Source organism: Lagenorhynchus albirostris, chromosome 16, assembly GCF_949774975.1.
Source record: "Lagenorhynchus albirostris chromosome 16, mLagAlb1.1, whole genome shotgun sequence".
Lineage (NCBI taxonomy): Eukaryota > Metazoa > Chordata > Mammalia > Artiodactyla > Delphinidae > Lagenorhynchus > Lagenorhynchus albirostris.
This window is the reverse complement of record NC_083110.1, coordinates 59,696,896-59,715,777: the sequence shown is the minus strand read 5'-3', so window position 1 is coordinate 59,715,777 and position 18,882 is coordinate 59,696,896. Positions and strand designations below refer to the sequence as shown.

The following is an 18,882-nucleotide window of genomic DNA, read 5'->3' as shown; positions in this document are numbered from 1 at the left end:
TTGTTTTCCTGATTACTAATGAGGCTGAACATCTTTTCATAACTCTGAAGACTGAATTTCCTCTTCTATAAATTCCCTGTTCATGTCCTTTGCCAATATTTCTATCGGGTTGCTGGTCTTTTTCTTGTTGATTGTAGAAGTTCTTTATTTTTATTTTTAACTTATATTTCTTTATAATAATTAGCGTTAGCTAAGCTGTGGTAACAAGCAAACTCCAAAAATATAATGGCATAGGGATGAGAAGTTTATTTCTTTCCTATATAATAATTCTGGGTAGGTGTTCAGGTCAGCAGCTGCTCTATTCCATGCAGTCATTCAGAGACCCAAGCTGACAGAGACTCTGCTGTCTCTAGCACATGGCTTCTAAGGTTGCCTTGCTTGATCTCATCCCACTCAGCTGGAACAGGAAAAGAGCACGGAGGCGTGCACTGGGCAAATCTGGAGGTAGCCCTTATTATTAGGTTGCACCACATGAGATTGCTGTTTTATATGGTTCAGCCCAATATACTACAAATATTTTCTGTTTTGTCTCAACTTTTATACTGTGCCTTTTAATTTATTTTTTATATAAATTTATTTATTTTGGCTGCGTTGGGTCTTTGTTGCTGTGCGCAGGCTTTCTCTAGTTGCGGCGAGCCGGGGCTGCTCTTCATTGTGGTGCGCAGACTTCTCATCGCGGTGGTTTCTCTTGTTGTGGAGCACAGGCTCTAGGCGCACAGACTTCAGTAGTTGTGGCAGGCAGGCTCAGTAGCTGTGGCTCACAGGCTCAGTTGCTCCGTGACATGTGGGATCCTCCCGGACCAGGGCTCAAACCCATGTCCCCTGCACTGGCAGGCGGATTCTTAACCACTGCGCCACCAGGGAAGTCCCTATACTGTACTTTTTTAAATGCAAAAGTTTAAAATTATTATCCGAGTGCATTGATCATTTATAGCTTTTGCTTTATGTGCATGATTTTTAAAGGCTTCCAAATCTCACGTATTTTCTCCTGATACTCCTTTATTTCACCTGTAATTTACTTTTGTGAGTGGATATGAGGTATAGATCTAACTTTATTTTTTCAAGTAAGTAGCACACTTCACCAATGCTTTTTATTGAATATACCATCCTTTTCCCGCTGATCTGCAGTGCCTCCTTCATCAATCCCTGGATTCCCATGAATACGGAATTATTTCTAGACACTCTATGTTCTGATATTGAGCATGGATCTTTTCCTTAGCCAATTCCAAACTATTTTAATTGCTATAGCTTTATAAAATGTTTTTATATCTTGAAAGTAATTCTCCCTTCGCTCTTCACTTTCAGAAAATGTTGGCCTCTTTAGGCACACTTACTTTTTCATCTGAATTTTAAGGTTAGCTTGTTGAGCTCTGTAAAAATCTCTGATTTGATTTTAATTGAGAATAACTGCTTACAGTGTGATTTGGCGAAGAATTTATTTGCCATCTCTGAAATTTAATACATATATATAGTATATATTTATAAAATACATAAATATCATATATTACATATAAATAAATATATATCTTTATTCAAATTTTTAACAAGTTCTTTAGTGAAGTTTTATAGTCTAAAAGTGACTTTGTATACATCTCTTATGAGGTCTTTTGTGAGTGGAATATTTTCTATAACATTTTCTAATTGGATACTACTGGATATGAATGTTACTAATTTTATATATGACCACCTTGCTGAATTCTCTTTTTTTTTGCTCTGTGCTTTTTCATTATTTTTTTTTACATCTTTATTGGAGTATAATTGCTTTACAATGGTGTGTTAGTTTCTGCTTTATAACAAAGTGAATCAGTTATATATATATATACATATGTTCCCATATCTCTTCCCTCTTGTGTCTCCCTCCCTCCCACCCTCCCTATCCCACCCCTCCAGGCAGTCACAAAGCACCGAGCTGATCTCCCTTGATCTCCCTGTGCTATGCGGCTGCTTCCCACTAGCTATCTATTTTACATTTGATAGTATATATAAGTCCATGCCACCCTCTCACTCTTTATAATTGAAATTCCCTATTATAATTTCACTATACCAGTTCAGCAAGCTTGGGAAGAAGAAGTGTAGGAGATCTGACTTCAGCAGGTATTCCATTCTACCTTTTGCTGAGCTCTGTCCTGGGGACCCATGGGGCCATGATGCATCATTCAGATCCAACTGATTTTCATCCTTCAGACTTTACAGTTTCCATGCTATTGAAGAATCCTTTTCTTCCCCCTCTTAATTGCAGTGTTGGATTTATTGATTTATTATATACTTTTTTTCCTCTTAATTTTATGGATTGGGGCAAGAAAGGAAGATTGTAAAGCCCATTCTCAGTCAATTTTGAAACTGAAGTCCTCATTTTTTTCTCTCATGTTGTCTTTGTTTTTTTTGTTTATTTGTAAGGGTTCTTTATATTTTGAAGATATTAATATTTTGTCATATATGTTGTAACGTGTGCTCTATGTCACTGAATTTTTTTGAAGCTATAAACTTTTAAAGATATTTTTATTACAGAAATGTTCAAATATATATAAAAGTGGAGGGAAAAATAATATAATAAATCTAATCACCAATATTTTTGCCTCTATACACCATCCACTATCCTCTCCCGTGCTTGTTTTGAAAAAAACCCCAGATGTCATATCATTTCACCTTTAATTATTTAAGTATATGTGTCTAAAAGATAAGAACTCTGAAAATACTTAATAATACTACTACTAGCACAGCTAAATATCAGTAATCCCTTAATATCATTACATATTTTTGTTGTTTTTAGATAAATGAGCTTTTATGGATTAAACCTTAAAACCTAAATAAGCCTATTACCTAATTCTTTATTTGATAGTTACATTTAGATAAACAGAATATCTATTTTTTTTTTATTGGTTGCTGTCTCAAGAGACTCGGAAAACCATCCCTTTAAAGTTTAATTCTTTGCTTGTCTCCATCCTTTACTATTGGAAAATTCAGATTCTGGACATGATGGAAGAAAATGAAGCAGTAGATAATATTGCAAAATTAGAGCAACAAGAATTTGGCCTGGATCTTGAAGAACTGGAAAGACTCCACAATGAAAGTGAGGAAGAAGTGGCAAAGGTATGGAAAAATCTGATTTAAGCACCATAAAGATTTAATAAAGGAAGTAAAAAGAAAATAGGAAGGAGAACTTTTCTAGGATAATGCAAATAAAACAAACTTTTTCTAGAGTGATGTGAATACAGCAAATTTAGTGCATACAAATGGAACGAGTCAGAGAATTATTGAATTTGGGAGTCAGGGGAAAGAAGAACATCTAGACCAGCCAGACATCTGATGTTTGTCTCTCCCCCATGACATTAATGCCAACCATCTTCCACCATATACTTGAACATTTTTAGAGATCTCCTCAGCCACCTCATACCAACTTCAAACATTTTTGGTTTAGTAAGCCCTTTTTTAATTAGAGTTGAAATCTTTCTCCCTGTACTCACTGATTCTTCTACTCTTTGAGCACCATCTCTATAGCCACTGTGAAAGTGGTTAGAGAAGACTAGCAATTACCATGTTTCCTATGTATCTTGTCTAGGCTAACTATCCCAGCTCCTATGATATCATATACTGTAGTTTTAATAGTTTTATTATTATTGTAATTTTCCTCTAATTTCGTTTTATTTCTGTATGGCACCCACAAAAGAATTTTAATTATTATCTTTCCAGTTTAGAGAAAAGCATAAACTGAAACCTCCACTTTTCTAGGTACTGTACTTCTATTAATTCACCCTTTGCACTGTTTTGTGGCAGTCACAACACATTGCTTACTCATACGGATTTTATTTTGGGTAAAAGCCTTAAGAGTGTTTTACACAGGATGTTCTTAAGCAACCTCTCTCTCAACCTGCACAGTACATTTGATTCTTTGAGTGTGCAAGTATAAAAACATTTTCCCCACTGAAAAAGAGAATTAAATAAAGCTGGATATAAGGACATTTAAGTGAATTATAGTTGGTTAAACAGCTACCCCAAAAAGAGACTTGTTATTTGACTGATGATTCTAGGAGAGAAATCTCCAATCATGTGGCCCAGGACTCTGTCCTGTTAAACATGTTTATTAATGACTGGAGTGAAGATGTGAAAATGAGGCAGATCTGTCCAAATGGTAAATGACATGAGGCTGAGAATGAGAGGAAATATATTAAATAACAGAATTAATACCAAAAGTACCTCAAGGGACTAACTCAAGGAGATAAAATTCACCTGGATGTTCATTCGCCCATCCATTCATTCATTCTGCAACATTTATTGAACACCTATTACATGCCAGGCACTACTGTAGGTGCTGGGGATACAATGAATAATACAGATAGGTCCCACCCACATGGGGCTACTCTAGTAGAGAACAGAGACCATAAACAAATCTCTATATATTATATGATGGAAACAAACCAGATTCGATAATAGATGTGGGGGATCTACTTCTGTGGTCAGAGAAGACAACTTTAAAGAGTGGACCTTTCAGTTGCAAACTAAGAGAAGAGAGGGAGCTGGCTATACAGATATCTGAGGAAAGAGAATGTCAGGCAAAGGGAGCAGCAAGAACAAGGGCCCTGAAGCAGAAATTGCTCAGAGTATTCCAGGGCCAGAAAGGCCAGAAAGGCTGTAGCACAGTGGACAGGAGAGGGCCTCACAGAATGAGGTGGGAGAGGTAGGCAGAGGCCAGCTCTGAAGACCTTGTATGTTGTGGTGAAGAATTTGGCTTTTGTTTTTAAACATACAACAGGAAGCTACTAGAAATGATCTCTTTTTCTTATTATAACAGATAGGCACCAATCTAGGGGCTTTTTGAATGTTATTTGATCATCACAGCAATCCAAAAAGGTAGGTTATTGTTTTCCCCACTTAAGGAAACTAAGGCTTAGGTGGTCGAGTCACTTGGCTAGAAGCCCACAACTCGAGTCTGAGCAGGTAAGCAGTCCTGGTCTGCCCACCAGGCTTCTGGCTCATCCTCCTCAGCCCTGGCCTCACAGGCCTGGAAGGCCACCTCCTATTGTGGCACCAGGTCCTCCCAGCCCATTCATCTTGATCACTCTAAAATGAGTTCGGCTTAGGTGCCTGCCCCTATTCTCACCCTCTCATTGCTTTTTTCTCCAAGCTCTTGTCTGACCACTCGGCCCCATGAACCTGCTCCTCTGGACTGTTGACCTACTGACCACTGATGAAGCCACTCTGCTCACCTGACCCCCACCCTGTGCCTCTGCCCCAGATGCCCCCATCCCTTGATGCTTATCAAATTCCCGTGCATCCCTCGAGGAGCCTCCTTGATCCTCTGTCGCAGGCTTTGGTACAGAGAAAGGTTCTTCACGTGCTCATTTCCCTCACGTTGTTTAGTTTTCCTGAGCTCCGGGCTTTTGAAGAGATATCAGCCCTAGATTGGGCGTGATAGTAGAACCAGACGGTTCAGGACAGAACAGTGCTAGCAGATGGCACCATAAATCCACCTGGGAGCAGAACACTAACCCCTGGGAAGAGCTAAGGATCCCAGTCCTAAAGGGACCAGGCTACTAGCCCACCCTGGCCAGGATCTCAACAATAGGGCAAAGACCAAAGCCCAGTAATGACCACCTAGACACAGTATTAGCATTATTCTGGAGGGATTGATAAATAGCCCCAAGAGTAGCAAGGGGAGGAATGGAGGAGCCTGGGAATCAGACAGGTTCTGAGAACTAATATGCCAAAACAGCTGTTTAAGAAAAGATAATTTAGTACTACACAGCTACAGGAATCAAGACAATATGGTACTGGCACAAAAACAGCACCATAGATCAGTGGAGCAGGATGGAAAGCCCAGAGATACACCCACGCACCTATGGTCACCTAATCTGTGACAAAGGAGGCAAGGATATACACTGGAGAAGAGACAGTCTCTACAATAAGTGGTGCTGGGAAAACTGGACAGCTACATGTAAAAGAATGAAATTAGAACACTCCCTAACACCATACACAAAAATACCCTCAAAATGTATTAGAGACCTAAATGTAAGATCGGACACTGTAAAACTCTTAGAGGAAAACATAGGAAGGACACTCTTTGACATAAATCACACCAAGATCTTTTTTGATCCATCTCCTACAGTAATGGAAATAAAAACAAAAATAAACAAATGGGACCTAATGAAACTTAAAAGCTTTTGCACAGCAAAGGAAACTACAAAGAAGATGAAAAGACAACCCTCAGAACGGGAGAAAATATTTGCCAACGAATCAACAGACAAAGGACTAATCTCCAAAATATGTAAACAGCTCATGCACCTCAATATTGAAAAAACAAACAACCCAAAGCAAAAATGGGCAGAAAACCTAAATAGACACTTCTCCAAAGAAGACATACAGATGGCCAAGAAGCACATGAGAAGCTGCTCAACATCACTAATTATGAAGGAAATGCAAATCAAAACTACAATGAGGTATCACCTCACACCAGTTAGGATGGGCATCATCAGAAAATCTACAAACAACAAATGCTGGAGAGGGTGTGGAGAAAAGGGAACCCTCTTGCACTGTTGGTGGGAATGTAAATTGATACAGCCACTATGGAGAACAGTATGGAGGTTCCTTAAAAAACTAAAAATAGCATTACCATATGACCCAGCAATCCCACTACTGGGCATATACGCAGAGAAAACCATAATTCAAAAAGACACATGCACCCTAATGTTCATTGCAGCACTATTTACAATAGCCAGGACATGGAAGCAACCTAAATGCCCATCGACAGATGAATGGATAAAGAAGTTGTGGTACATATATACAATGGAACATTACTCAGCCATAAAAAGGAACGAAATTGGGGTGGATCTAGAGACTGTCATACAGAGTGAAGTAAGTCAGAAAGAGAAAAACAAATATCGTATATTAATGCATATATGTGGAACCTAGGAAAATGGTACAGATGAACTGGTTTGCAGGGCAGAAATAGAGGCACAGTTGTAGAGAACAAATGTATGGACACCGAGGCGGGGTGGTGGTGGTGGTGGTGTGATGAATTGGGAGATTGGGATTGACATGTATACACTAATATGTATAAAATGGATAGCTAATGAGAACCTGCTGTATAAAAAAATAAATAAAATTTTAAAAATCAATGAAATCAAAAGCCGATTCTTTGAAAAGATTGATAAACTGAATAAGCCTATAGCTAAGCTAAGAGAAAAGAGATAGATACAATTACTAATGTTAGGAAGAAAAGAGGGACATCACTACAGATTCCATGGAAATTAAAAAGGAATAAAGGAATTCTATGTTTTTGAAGATTCTATTGTTACATTCTCTAGCTCAGAGATTCTTTCCTCAGCCATGTCCAGTCTACCATCATGTCCAGAGCCCATCAGATACCTTCTTTATTTCTAAATAAAGAACATTTTTGATCTCTGAAAAAAAAAAGAAAAAATAATTGAAAACTGTATTAGCCATTAACTCAATGGGTAAAATCAAAAATAAATAAAACGCAAATTAAACAAGGTATTTGTTCAGACAATGAATAAAATAAACATGAATAAATGAGTAAATGAATGAATGAATAAATAAATAAGACATTTTCTAATCTGGGAGATATTATTTTCAGCTAGTTTGCTAACGATCTGCCAACAAAGTGAAATGCCAATAAAAGAGGTTCTGTACAACATTGTAAATCAACTATACTTCAGTAAAAAAATAAAAAATAAAAAGTTTCTGAAGAGGACCCTAAGGACTAAGGATTGTTGGGTGTCACTTTCATGCCAGCTCTTTTGGCAAACTTTATTAAAATAAGAATACTTAATCACTTAAGGAGGTAAAACTAATTGAGGTAACATATGTTTCTAAATGGCAAAAGGTACATCATACGATCCCCAAGAATAGTGGAACATTCATTTCACAGTGGACATAAACAATAGAAGAATATAGTGCAATAAAACCCCAAGACAGAGGTCACAAAACGCCACTTCAAATATGCATTGACAAGGAGTAAGCCAACATTTACATATTTCAAACTTTTCTAATAAAACAGGAAGACTTGGCACAGTGGGTTTGCTTTACCACCTTGCGCCAACCAGGCAGATCTGTGATGGTGTGTGTGTTAGCTATCCAGCTACCATGGCTGTGCAACTGCCCACACACCTGCCTTGGCTCCTGTGTAGGACCTGCCTGCCTTAGTGGTGTTTGTGTTGATACCCTAGTCCTCAAGGAATGGAACCCTAAGCCTCCAGACTAAACCAAAGACAGGGAAGTATCCCCCTCCAAGTGCATCTGGTTTTTACAATTGAGATTGTTTTTGAGGCCACATTTTCATTCTTACTTTTCCCTTCATTTGTGTTCCTTAAGATAAGAAAGGATGCTGAGATGCAAAACCTAGCCAAGAGATATTTGGCTGAACTTATCAAAGGAGAATGCTGGAATTCGATGGCTGTGAAAGGCCGAGCTCTTAAGGTAACAGATAGAACTTCAGGTACAACACCTTTGCCAATGAAAATTTTCATGGGAAGTCTCATGGCAGAAAATTTTAAGAAGAAAAAGTTTAAGAAGATCCATATATAGGAAAGCATTCGAAGCACACCTTGCTCCTTCTTGTACTGACTCCACCTCGATGTGTCATTTTCCCTTGTCTCGTTCTTTCCTCTCTGCTCAGTCCCCATGTGCTTCTAAGCCAGCATCTCTTAAGCTTTGTTTCAGCACCTCTTTCCCTCTTTCCTCTACGACACCACCTGCATCCGGGTCTCAATATCTGTCTATTCCAAACCGCCACTTCACTCACATTCCACACAGATTGAAAACTAGACATAATATTATTCACATTTCTTTTTTTTATATAAATTTATTTATTTATTTTTGGCTGCGTTGGGTCTTTGTTGCTGTGCGCGGGCTTTCTTTAGTTGCGGTGAGTGGGGGCTACTCTTCGTTGCGGTGCATGGCTTCTCATTGCAGTGGCTTCTCTTGTTGTGGAGCACGGGCTCTAGGCGCACGGGCTTCAGTAGTTGTGGCACATGGGCTCAGTAGTGTGGCTCACTGGCTCTAGAGCACAGGCTCGGTAGTTGTGGCGCACGGGCTTAGTTGCTCTGCGTATTATTCACATTTCTACCTGTACCTGCCTTCACATTTTCTTTTCCTTTTTAATTTTTTTAAATATTCACAGTGAGATTTTTATGATCTTTTTTTTTAATTTATTTTTTTATTTTTGGCTATGTTAGATCTTCGCTCCTGTGTGCAGGCTTTCTCTAGTTGCGGTGAGTGGGGTCTACTCTTTGTTGCAGTGTGTGGGCTTCTCATTGCGGTGGCTTCTCTTGTTGTGGAGCATGGGCTCTAGGCGCACGGGCTTCAGTAGTTGTGGCACGAGGGCTCAGTAGTTGTGGCTCGCAGGCTCTAGAGCGCAGGCTCAGTAGTTGTGGCGCACAGGCTTAGTTGCTGCGCGGTATGTGGGATCTTCCTGGACCAGGAGTCGAACCCATGTCCCCTGCATTGGCAGGTGAGTTCTTAACCACTGCGCCACCAGGGACGCCCCTGCCTTCACATTTTCTAAAGGACTGTTTTTTGTGCCTTTTTATTGAGATTCCTCCCAACACAGTTTCCCTCTTTGTGTAGGGTGACCAAGAGTCCCAGTTTATGCCTGTGGTCCTAGAGTAACTATTAACAGCACCTTTTTCACTTTCAAATATGCCCCCTGTTTAGATAATGAAGTATTGATCACCCTCCATTTATGTGATTGAGTATTGCTCTAAAACAGGGCTTCTCGAGAACGGCACACTTGGGGCTGGATAATTCTTTGTTGTAGGGGCTGGCCTAAGGATTGGAGGATTTTGCAACATCCCTGCCCTCTATCTACCAGGCCCCAGCAGACTCTGCCACCCCAATCAGTGACAATCAAAAAATGTCTCCAGACATTGCCAAATGTCCCTGAGGGGCTGGAGAGGATGGAGACAGTGGCCAGCAAAATCACTTCTGGTTGAGAAGCACTGCTCTAGAAATAAATCGTTCACAAAAGCACAGTATTTTTTATACAAAGTTTACACCAATACTGAAGGCATACATTGTTTTATTTTATTTCTTTTTTTTTTAATTGAAGTAGAGTTGATTTACAATGTTGTGACAATCTCTGCTGTACAGCAAGGTGACTCAGTTATACACATATAGACATTCTTTTTTTATATTCTTTTCCATCATGGTTTATCACAGGATATTGAGTTATGTTCCCTGTGCTATACATTAGGACCTTGTTGTTTATCTACATTTATTCTAAATGTAATAGTTTGCATCTACCAACCCCAAACTCCCAGTCCATCCCTCTCCCTCCCTCCTTCCTCTTGGTCACCACAAGTCTGTTGTCTATGTCTACAAAATAGATAAGTTCATTTGTGCCATATTTTAGATTCCACATATAAGGGGTATCATATGGTATTTGTCTTTCTCCTTCTGACTTACTTCACTTAGTGTGATAATCTCTACATTGTTTTATTTTAAAGAAAGCTTCCATGGGCCATTTCACTCATGCATGATAACCTATGGATTAATTTTGTTGAGAGAAAACATGCCCCACTCTGCCCCAGATACACACAATTGTTCTAAAAATGGATTTATTTCATTTTGCTCTTTTTTTCCCAAGTGCTTTCACATCCCATGTGTGGTTGAGAACTTCCCAATGAAAGAACGCACAGATGAAGAGTTGAAAGAATTGAAGAGAGTTGTGCAGCAAAAAGAGATTGAAGCAGAGTGTCTTAAAGTACAATTTTAAATATATATGTGTTTATATAAGTGACGTGTTTTCTTTCAGGATTTCCTTCATACAGATTTGAGTTGGAATACTACTTAAAATACGTTTAGATATTGTTTGTGTTTATATTTATATTCCTTGTTTATGTGTAGGAATATATTCTAATGAATATAGGAGCCTATATCCACGTAAGGAGCCTATATCCTAACAACATTGGCTATCCCTGAAATATGATGATATACTTTTAAAATTGAGATTTGGGATTTTGTTCTTGTCCTGGTCAGAAGTTCTTCATCCACACATACTCTTTTTACCACCTCTTATCACTGAGGATTGTGTTTTAAGATAGTTGGCCAAGGATGAAGTAGAATCTGTTTTGGTGGGATTTATTGTTTTCCTAAAGCAATCCTAGCTTTTTTTTTTTTCCAGCAATCTCTGTCAAACCACTTAAAAACACTGCCCAATTGGTGTAGTTTCATTTTGGCCAGAACTTTGCATCCATTCTTTTTCTAAAACTAAAATGAAGTCATGCTTAATTATTTTTACATACACATACCAGTCCTATGTGAATAAGTTCCTTTGTAAAATGTGAAGAGAAAGTATATTTTTTAATGCTTAAGTACCAAGAAAGACTCAAAATATTTACGAGAAGCTGTCATCCCGACAGAAAAATATGAATATTACACACTATCAAGAAGAATTTTTACTCTTATGATTTATCTACAGTCTATCAATTTCTGAGGCTTTCTCTTCAGCAGGTTCAGGACATCACTTTAAATTCAGTTGTTGGCAAGACAATTAACATCTTAAAATGATTATTGAAATAATTAAGTTGTCCCAAAATTGCCCTTTATTCTTCTTATTGCATAACTTTCATTTCATCTTTTTCTATATTTAGCTACAGAAGGAAATTGTAGAGTTTCAGTCTGCAATTACGTTGGTTAAAAAGCATCATGAAGAGGAGGATGAAGAAGAGGAAGAAGATGGGACAGCAAAAGATACCAACTTGCCCAATTACCTGCTTGGTAGTCTGAGTACTGATTTTAGGGTACCTACCTCTTTGTTGTCAAGCCAACTGGAACTTCATTCCAGAGAGGAGAAAATCAACCAAATTATATTACTGAAAGTGGGTGAATTTTTTCTTTACCCTTGAAAATCTCTAAAACTTTCCATGAGGTGTCTTGCAAAGGCTCAAATTGAAATCCAATGCCAATCAAATGATGTCTTTAAAGTACACAGAGAAATATCCACATGGCTAGCATCCATGTTCTTTAAACAGAGCTCGTGGACAAGAGTTGTTTTCATCCATTTGGAGTGGGTTCTGTGATACCAGGTTTTCTAAAGAGCACCCTCCACTGGCTAACACCGCAAACCATTTTTCTACTTAGATCTTCGGGAAACTCAAAGATAAAAGAAATCCTTGAATGCCACCTTCTAGGTAACCCAGATGTCAATTAGAACCTCCTTGTAAGATCAAGATGTGAATGCTTATCTATCTCCTTAATCTAGGAAAATACAATTTCCTCTCTAAGATTTCTGTAAGTGCTGGGGCTCAGGGATAAGGTATGGTGTCCTTCAGGCTCTAAGCTCCTACTCCTTGCTTTCCACCAAACAAGTCAGTTTCAGAACACACCTGTACATGCCACGCCTACTGAAGGTTTTCGAAAACTCAGTAACTGAGATTGCACCAATGCAGACGGTTTGAAATTTAATGTTTGGCCATTCCTATTCCTGAAGATCCTTCAGTCATGTCTGCAATTTGAGTTCTAGCCTCCTGCTGGGTTACTCTGCTCTCCCTTCCTATCTTTTTCTCTTCTTTGTCTCCTCCAATACCTAAAATTCCTGTGCATTTATACTGAGAACTGTTGAGTTATCCCTTTTGTTGCTTAGCTTCTGCTGACCTATGCCCTCAGTGTCTCACCTTCCTGCTGCTTTATTAAGGTGTTTTCCTACACGAAAGTAATTTCAGCCTGAGAGAAATTCTGGTGCCAGCCGTTAAGATCATTTTCTACCCTGCTTTAATGGTTTCATCTTCAGTAGGATAGATATATAGACTGAAGTCTGACGGTAAAGTCAAGTCTACTTTTAGTCTGACCCATCATTCTACTCATCAGCAGAGCTAGGGGCAATCCAGTTGGACCCACATCCACCTTAGTAAATGGCTGATCCAACTGGGCAGCTTGGGTTCTCTTTCTCCCTGAAAATGACCTGTCCATACAGAGTAAGAATATTGTGTGTAGTTGTGCTTCTCTGGAAGATTCTCCAGACCTCTGTAGGCCATCTTTTCCTCACCTCCTCTCCTCAAACCTGGTTCCAAAGAAAAGATATTTCCCAAGTTTAATACTGAATATTTCTTTTAAAATATTTTTATGATGGATTTTTTTAAGAACATACACAAAAGTAGAGAGAATAGCCCAAAGAGCCTCCAAGTAGCCATTACCCACTTATCAATATACCTGCACACTGAATTGCATCGCACATTTCTGGAAGTATGTTGTAGTATAACAGTTATGCTGTTGCTTAACCTTACCCATGGTGGGATGCCACTATAGATTACTGAACCAAGACGTGACTTAATATAAACAGTATTTTAGAAAGATTACTTTGCTTATAATTTGTAAAGTGATTTTGGAGGGAAAGTAAAGCTGTGGGACCATGTTGCCAGGAAAGGTATAATACATGGTGTGTTTATAATAACATTGATATTTTAGGATATTATTTACAAGGTAAAAACTGCTTTCAATAATGAGTTTGATGCGGCATATAAACAAAAAGAGATTGAAATTGCACGTGTGAAGGAAAAAAATGTAAGAATTCAAGAAATCGTTTTGGATCTGGAGTTGGAAGAAACAGTCTGGCAACCAGAATTTGAGGACTGTGAGAAGCCAGAGAGAACCCTCATTGTGGAAAGTACTGAGGTACGATTATCCGTACATCATCTCTTCCCTTCTTTCTCATGACGTTTTCCAGGCTCTTATTTATTCTTCTTGTTTTTGCTACCAGAAGCAACCGTATAAGGTAGCATTCTTGGTTACAAGTAACAAAAACAGTTAACACAGCCCCAGCAATAATGGGGATTTCTTCTATGAATGCCATAGAGTCCAGAGAAGATTTGGACACCAAGCCTAGAAAGAAGCAGGAACCACACACTGGAACCTTGTGGAGAGTCCAGAAGTGCTCTTTCTTCATCTCTTGACTCACTTCTCTCTGCATTTCAGCTGCCTCTAGCAGTTTCTATGTTATATCGCCTATGCTCAAGAGAGCAATTTGTCCAAACTATAATCTCTTAGCCCTAGTTCTGGATTCGCCTGGGAAGGGGCTTCTTGGTCCAACTTGGGTCCAGCACCTGTACCCATGGAGGCTGGGTCACATAATGGGAATGAGGCTGATGGAGCTCCAGTAATTATCTAGCCATTAGAGTAGTATGGGTCCCAGAGAAAGGGGCTCACTGGACAGCCTTCTTAAAAGGTGTTTGGCACAAATGCAGTTACAAATAAATGCTTAAAGAAGACAATTCAAATATAATCATATTTCATTTATAAAAAGTAACTCAAAGAGAACACCCTTGCTCACATGAAACCATCTTGATTACTTTGGGGCAAAAGATAATAGTGTTGCTTAGAAGTAATAACAAACACTCATATAGTCCCTGTTAACAGTAACCATCTATTTTTCTCACTCTCTCATTTTGGACCTCATCTTCATTCCAAGATAGGAAATTGGTTGCAAAATCTGGATAGTCCCTCTATCTCCTTAATCCCTTCTAACCTCCTCCCGGTGTGTGGAAAGAAAGTATGGCTTGAATTTTGTAAGAATAACAGCAGGAAACCACATTTTCTCTTTCAGATTACAGCTCAGAGACATATTAAACCACAGCAAAAAGTCAAAACAGAATTGCTTGTGACCCGTGAAATGGAGCGATTGCTTCTGTCACAGGTATGCGGTTTTTTTTAAATGGTACCTAAGACCCTTTTCCTTTTAGGGATATTTGTTCCTAATTTGGTTGAATAGTCTTGTACTCCACCATAGAAACACATCAAGGCATTTGTTGTGGTCAGAGGTCACTGGAATCTCAGTGGCCTCCTCTTCTCCCCTCCGTGCATGCCACTGCCCACACTCCCCAATCCTAAATGCAGTCATTCTAACATTGGGGACAGGGGGGCTGTCCCCAGTGCCACTGGAGTGTCAGACCTCTGTCTCAGTGACCCTCTCTGACCTTGGCTTTTTCCCAAGGGCTCCACCACAAGACGCCGAGCCCTCATGGACATGATGGGAGGAGTTCTGGAAGTCAAGAAGGAAGACATTTTGAGAATGGTGAGATTCCTGGTCATCCTTATGGAAGGTGGAATGGGATGGAAAGAGCTACTTAAATGTGACCATTTTTTCCCATGTGAACCTGAGTCATAGAAATTCTACAGTGACAAATATACCACCCCCTAGTACCTTATAAACTTACCACATCAGGCAAAGAAGAAGAAGTTTGAAACACCAGGCTTGCCTTCCAATCTGATGAAAAGCAAACAAATGAACAACAACAAAAAAACAACCACAGTTGTTTGGGTCTGCACAGAAAGTAGGGATAATACTGAACCTCTAATTTTCCAGATACACCAAGAAACATTCCCTTTGATACCTGACATAGGTATCCCTGGAGCTCAGGCATAGTTCTAGCTATGAAGATATCAACTCACACTTCTGAACTTGTCACCTAAGAGTCAGGGTACATCCCAAAATGCTTATCCTCGCTTAAGTGACAGAAAAACCGTTGTAACATTTTTTCATATCCTTTGGTCAAAGTGTTAGGTCATTGCCTTGCCAATGTGAAGAACTATACCCTTTTAAAGGACTCTTTTTTTTAAAACTGTAACAATAACTCTGAGTTTGACTGTATTGCTATATTTATGTTTAACCTAGAATATATGCTTTCCTTTATATCTTCAGGTGATTCCTCAACCTGCTTTCATGTCAAAACCTGATGCTTTGTGGTCTGAAAAGGAAAAGAAACAATTCAAAGAGTATGAGAAAAAAGTCAAGGAATTAAATGAAGAAAGAGATAAGTATAGAAAGGTCAGAAGAGCAAAGAATATAACCTACCTTATCAAGGGTTTTTTTTCAGTATCTTTTCAAATGAAGTGCTCTTTATTTTCTCAGTGTCTTTAATAGCCTAGAGATGGTGTTTGGGCTTAAATTCTCAAGAGAATTTGAAGAAGCGAGTGGAGATAAATTTAAAGGCCTACTACAATTTAAAACGAAAAGAACATGTAGCAATTTTTTAAAGTTCTTATTGATTTCAAATTTCACATCATTACAGTTCATTTGGTCCTTCACTCATTCTTCAGATATCTAATGAACACCTATGGTAGTATGTTCAAGGCACTGCAAGGGACTGCTCTCTATTGTCTACGTCAATTTGAGTTGTATACTGTTGCTTGACTTGCTCTCAATTTCAAGGAAAAGACTTGAGAGAAAAATGACACAGTCAATAAAGTTCTGATCTGAGATTTTTGCAATGCAGGTCTCCCACTTTTATCCTTCCATCACAAGGAAACATTCCCACATTAAAAGTGCTTACAGTTATAATAGAGATGTAAAAGGTGATGGTACACAACCAGGTAAATGTGAAGAAAGTAAAATCTTACCATCATTTGAGGCAGGGCAGTTTGTCAGCTTTATGGTGAACAATTCCTTTGAACGTATTGTTAACTTGTCCCTGTTTTTATTCACTGCAGTCCTCTAACAATGTCTCTGTGTATTATCCAAAGTGAGTAGTTTTGAATGCAGCAAAGATTTCAAGAAGTTACAGAGTATAGACGCCTAAAGCAGTGCCATTTACTCCACAGTCTCGCACTGGGAGGTAGTCCGCTGCCCACACCTTCACCCCCTGCTCCTTGGCCACGCCCACCTGGTAAAACCTCAGCCTTGATTAAGCCAGGACTCAACCTTCTCTGCACCTGCACCTTGCAGTGTGTAAAGGAAAAACACTGACTGGTTTCAGTCTAATGACCTGAACCTTTATTGGGTCCCTAAAGCTGCTCAACAATGCTATTCCCCCTAGCTTTCAATTTCCCCCTAGCTTAATCCACATCACCTGGGGGAGCTTTTTTAAAATACAAATTCCGAGTCCGTCACTCTGAGGACATAGAAGGACCCTGAGATTCTGCATTTCTAACAAGTAACCACATGGTGCAGCTTCTGCTGGTGGGTGGACTACAAGATCCTAGCGAGATCCTAGAGGGCCACTTCATGTGTTCTCCCCTATCCTCAAACCTCCAACACCTGACCGTCAACTCACTCTCACCTTATTTTCTTTTTCACTGGGAGAAGAGAAGCAACGAAAAGAGATTTTCCTTACGCCTCTCCCGCCACATCTACCACCCACCTGCATTGAATCCAGAGATCCTCCCTGCCTTTCTGTTCCTTATGGGTGAAATGGCCTTGCAACTGCCCAAGCCTGGTCTTCCACTCGTGCACTAGGTCCCATCCCATCTTACCTGTTCAGTGCTGTTACTCAGCAATTTGCCCCTTTTCCCTGCATCGTCAGTTTTCCCCCTCTACTGGATTTTTCCATAGACACATTGTATACATCTCTCATCTTATACAAAAGGAAAAAAGACTCCCTTGAACAGGATTCTGGAGTTCTTTCTATTATTCTTGTGACTTTGGGGTTAGTCTGAATTTATTTCAAAATAAAAAGTTAAAAGAAAAGAAAAAACAAACACTCCCTTGACTCCACTTTCTTCTCAATCCACTGCTCAATGTCTCCTTGAAAAACTGATGTTCACTGTCTCTAATTTCCCTCTTTTAAAAGAATCTTTTTTAAAAAAAACTTCTGTGTTATGGAAAATGTCAAACATATATAATGACGCCCTTATGCAGCTTCAACAATTATTGACTAATGCAAATCTTATCTCATTTTATACCTCTACCTACTTCCCTGACACTGAATTATTTTTTTACTCATTTGTAAAAAATTTTTTTTTAAATTTATATTTTGGCTGCGTTGGGTCTTCACTGCTGCGTGCCGACTGGGCTTTCTCTAGTTGCAGCAAGCGGGGGCTACTCTTCATTGCGGTGCGCACGGGCTTCTCGTTGCAGTGGCTTCTCTTGTTGCGGAGCATGGGCTCTAGGCGCGTAAACTTCAGTAGTTGCAGCATGCGGGCTCAGTAGTGGTGGCGCATGGGCTTAGTAGTTGTGGCGCATGAGCTCAGTAGTTGTGGTGGCCGGGCTTAGTTGCTCCATGGCATGTGGGATATTCCTGGACCAGGGATCGAACCCGCGTCCCCCGCACTGGAAGGTGGATTCTTAACCACTGGACTACCAGGGAAGTCCCGGGAATGGGAGAAAATCTTGGTGTGATGGATTCTGCATTGTATATTCATCCTTCCTACTTGGTCTCCCATCTCTCACCTCCCCTGCTTCTCGTTTCTCAGCATCTGATACAGACATTTTTAGACAAAATTAGATTTCCCCAGGAATGTTTGAGGGAAAACTTGTGTTTTTAACCAATACTCCTTGAGTTCCCACTATGTGCACCATGTTATATCCAAGGGACACGTGGTGCATAGAAAGACACAGCCCTCAACCCTCAGTGTTCACTGTCTGGTGGTGAAGGGGGTTATATATTAACTGGACATCCACAAAATAATTATTTAACTACAGTGTGATAAATTAGGAAGGACAAGTTCAAATGCCATCTATAACAGTAAACACAGAGGCACTGACTTAGATCGGGGTGTTCACCTGGTCCCCTTTACAGGCTGGCCTGCCCATCCCTTTGCTGCTGTGAGTGCTGCAGCTAAAGGCTTATACCCAAGGCCACTGGAGTCTTGTCCTTGGCTGACCAAGGGGGCATTATTGTCCAGAGACACTGCAAGGTTATACCACTGCTCCCACCCAGAATGGCCAGCAATTGACTGATGAGATGAGAGTATGAAGGTCCAGCCCTCTCGGCTCAAATTGGGACAGGTCAGCAGAGCCTCTCTATTACCCTTATACCCCTGAGAATCAGGCCAGGGCTGGGCCACCTGAGAGCACATGATAGCTCAGCTCCTGCCCCTTCCTACCCGTTTCCCTCACCCCCGTATAGGTGTCAAAAGCATGTGCACTGGAATCCTGTGCCAGACTTTGCTGCTAAGACCCAAGATAGTGCCCAAGACAGGACCCAAGAACGTCTT

The 18,882-nt window shown here is 39.8% G+C and overlaps 1 protein-coding gene across 1 annotated transcript in view; it reads left to right on the top strand.

Annotated features, from left to right (window-relative positions):
• The window catches only part of CFAP43 (cilia and flagella associated protein 43), a 99,112-nt gene that overhangs the window by 59,366 nt on the left and 20,864 nt on the right, over positions 1-18,882 (top strand). The window contains exons 20-27 of the mRNA XM_060126570.1: positions 2,965-3,090; positions 8,329-8,433; positions 10,601-10,717; positions 11,607-11,834; positions 13,420-13,626; positions 14,555-14,644; positions 14,942-15,022; positions 15,650-15,775. Coding sequence (XP_059982553.1) covers positions 2,965-3,090; positions 8,329-8,433; positions 10,601-10,717; positions 11,607-11,834; positions 13,420-13,626; positions 14,555-14,644; positions 14,942-15,022; positions 15,650-15,775 — 1,080 coding nt within the window. The remainder of the gene's footprint in view (positions 1-2,964; positions 3,091-8,328; positions 8,434-10,600; positions 10,718-11,606; positions 11,835-13,419; positions 13,627-14,554; positions 14,645-14,941; positions 15,023-15,649; positions 15,776-18,882) is intronic.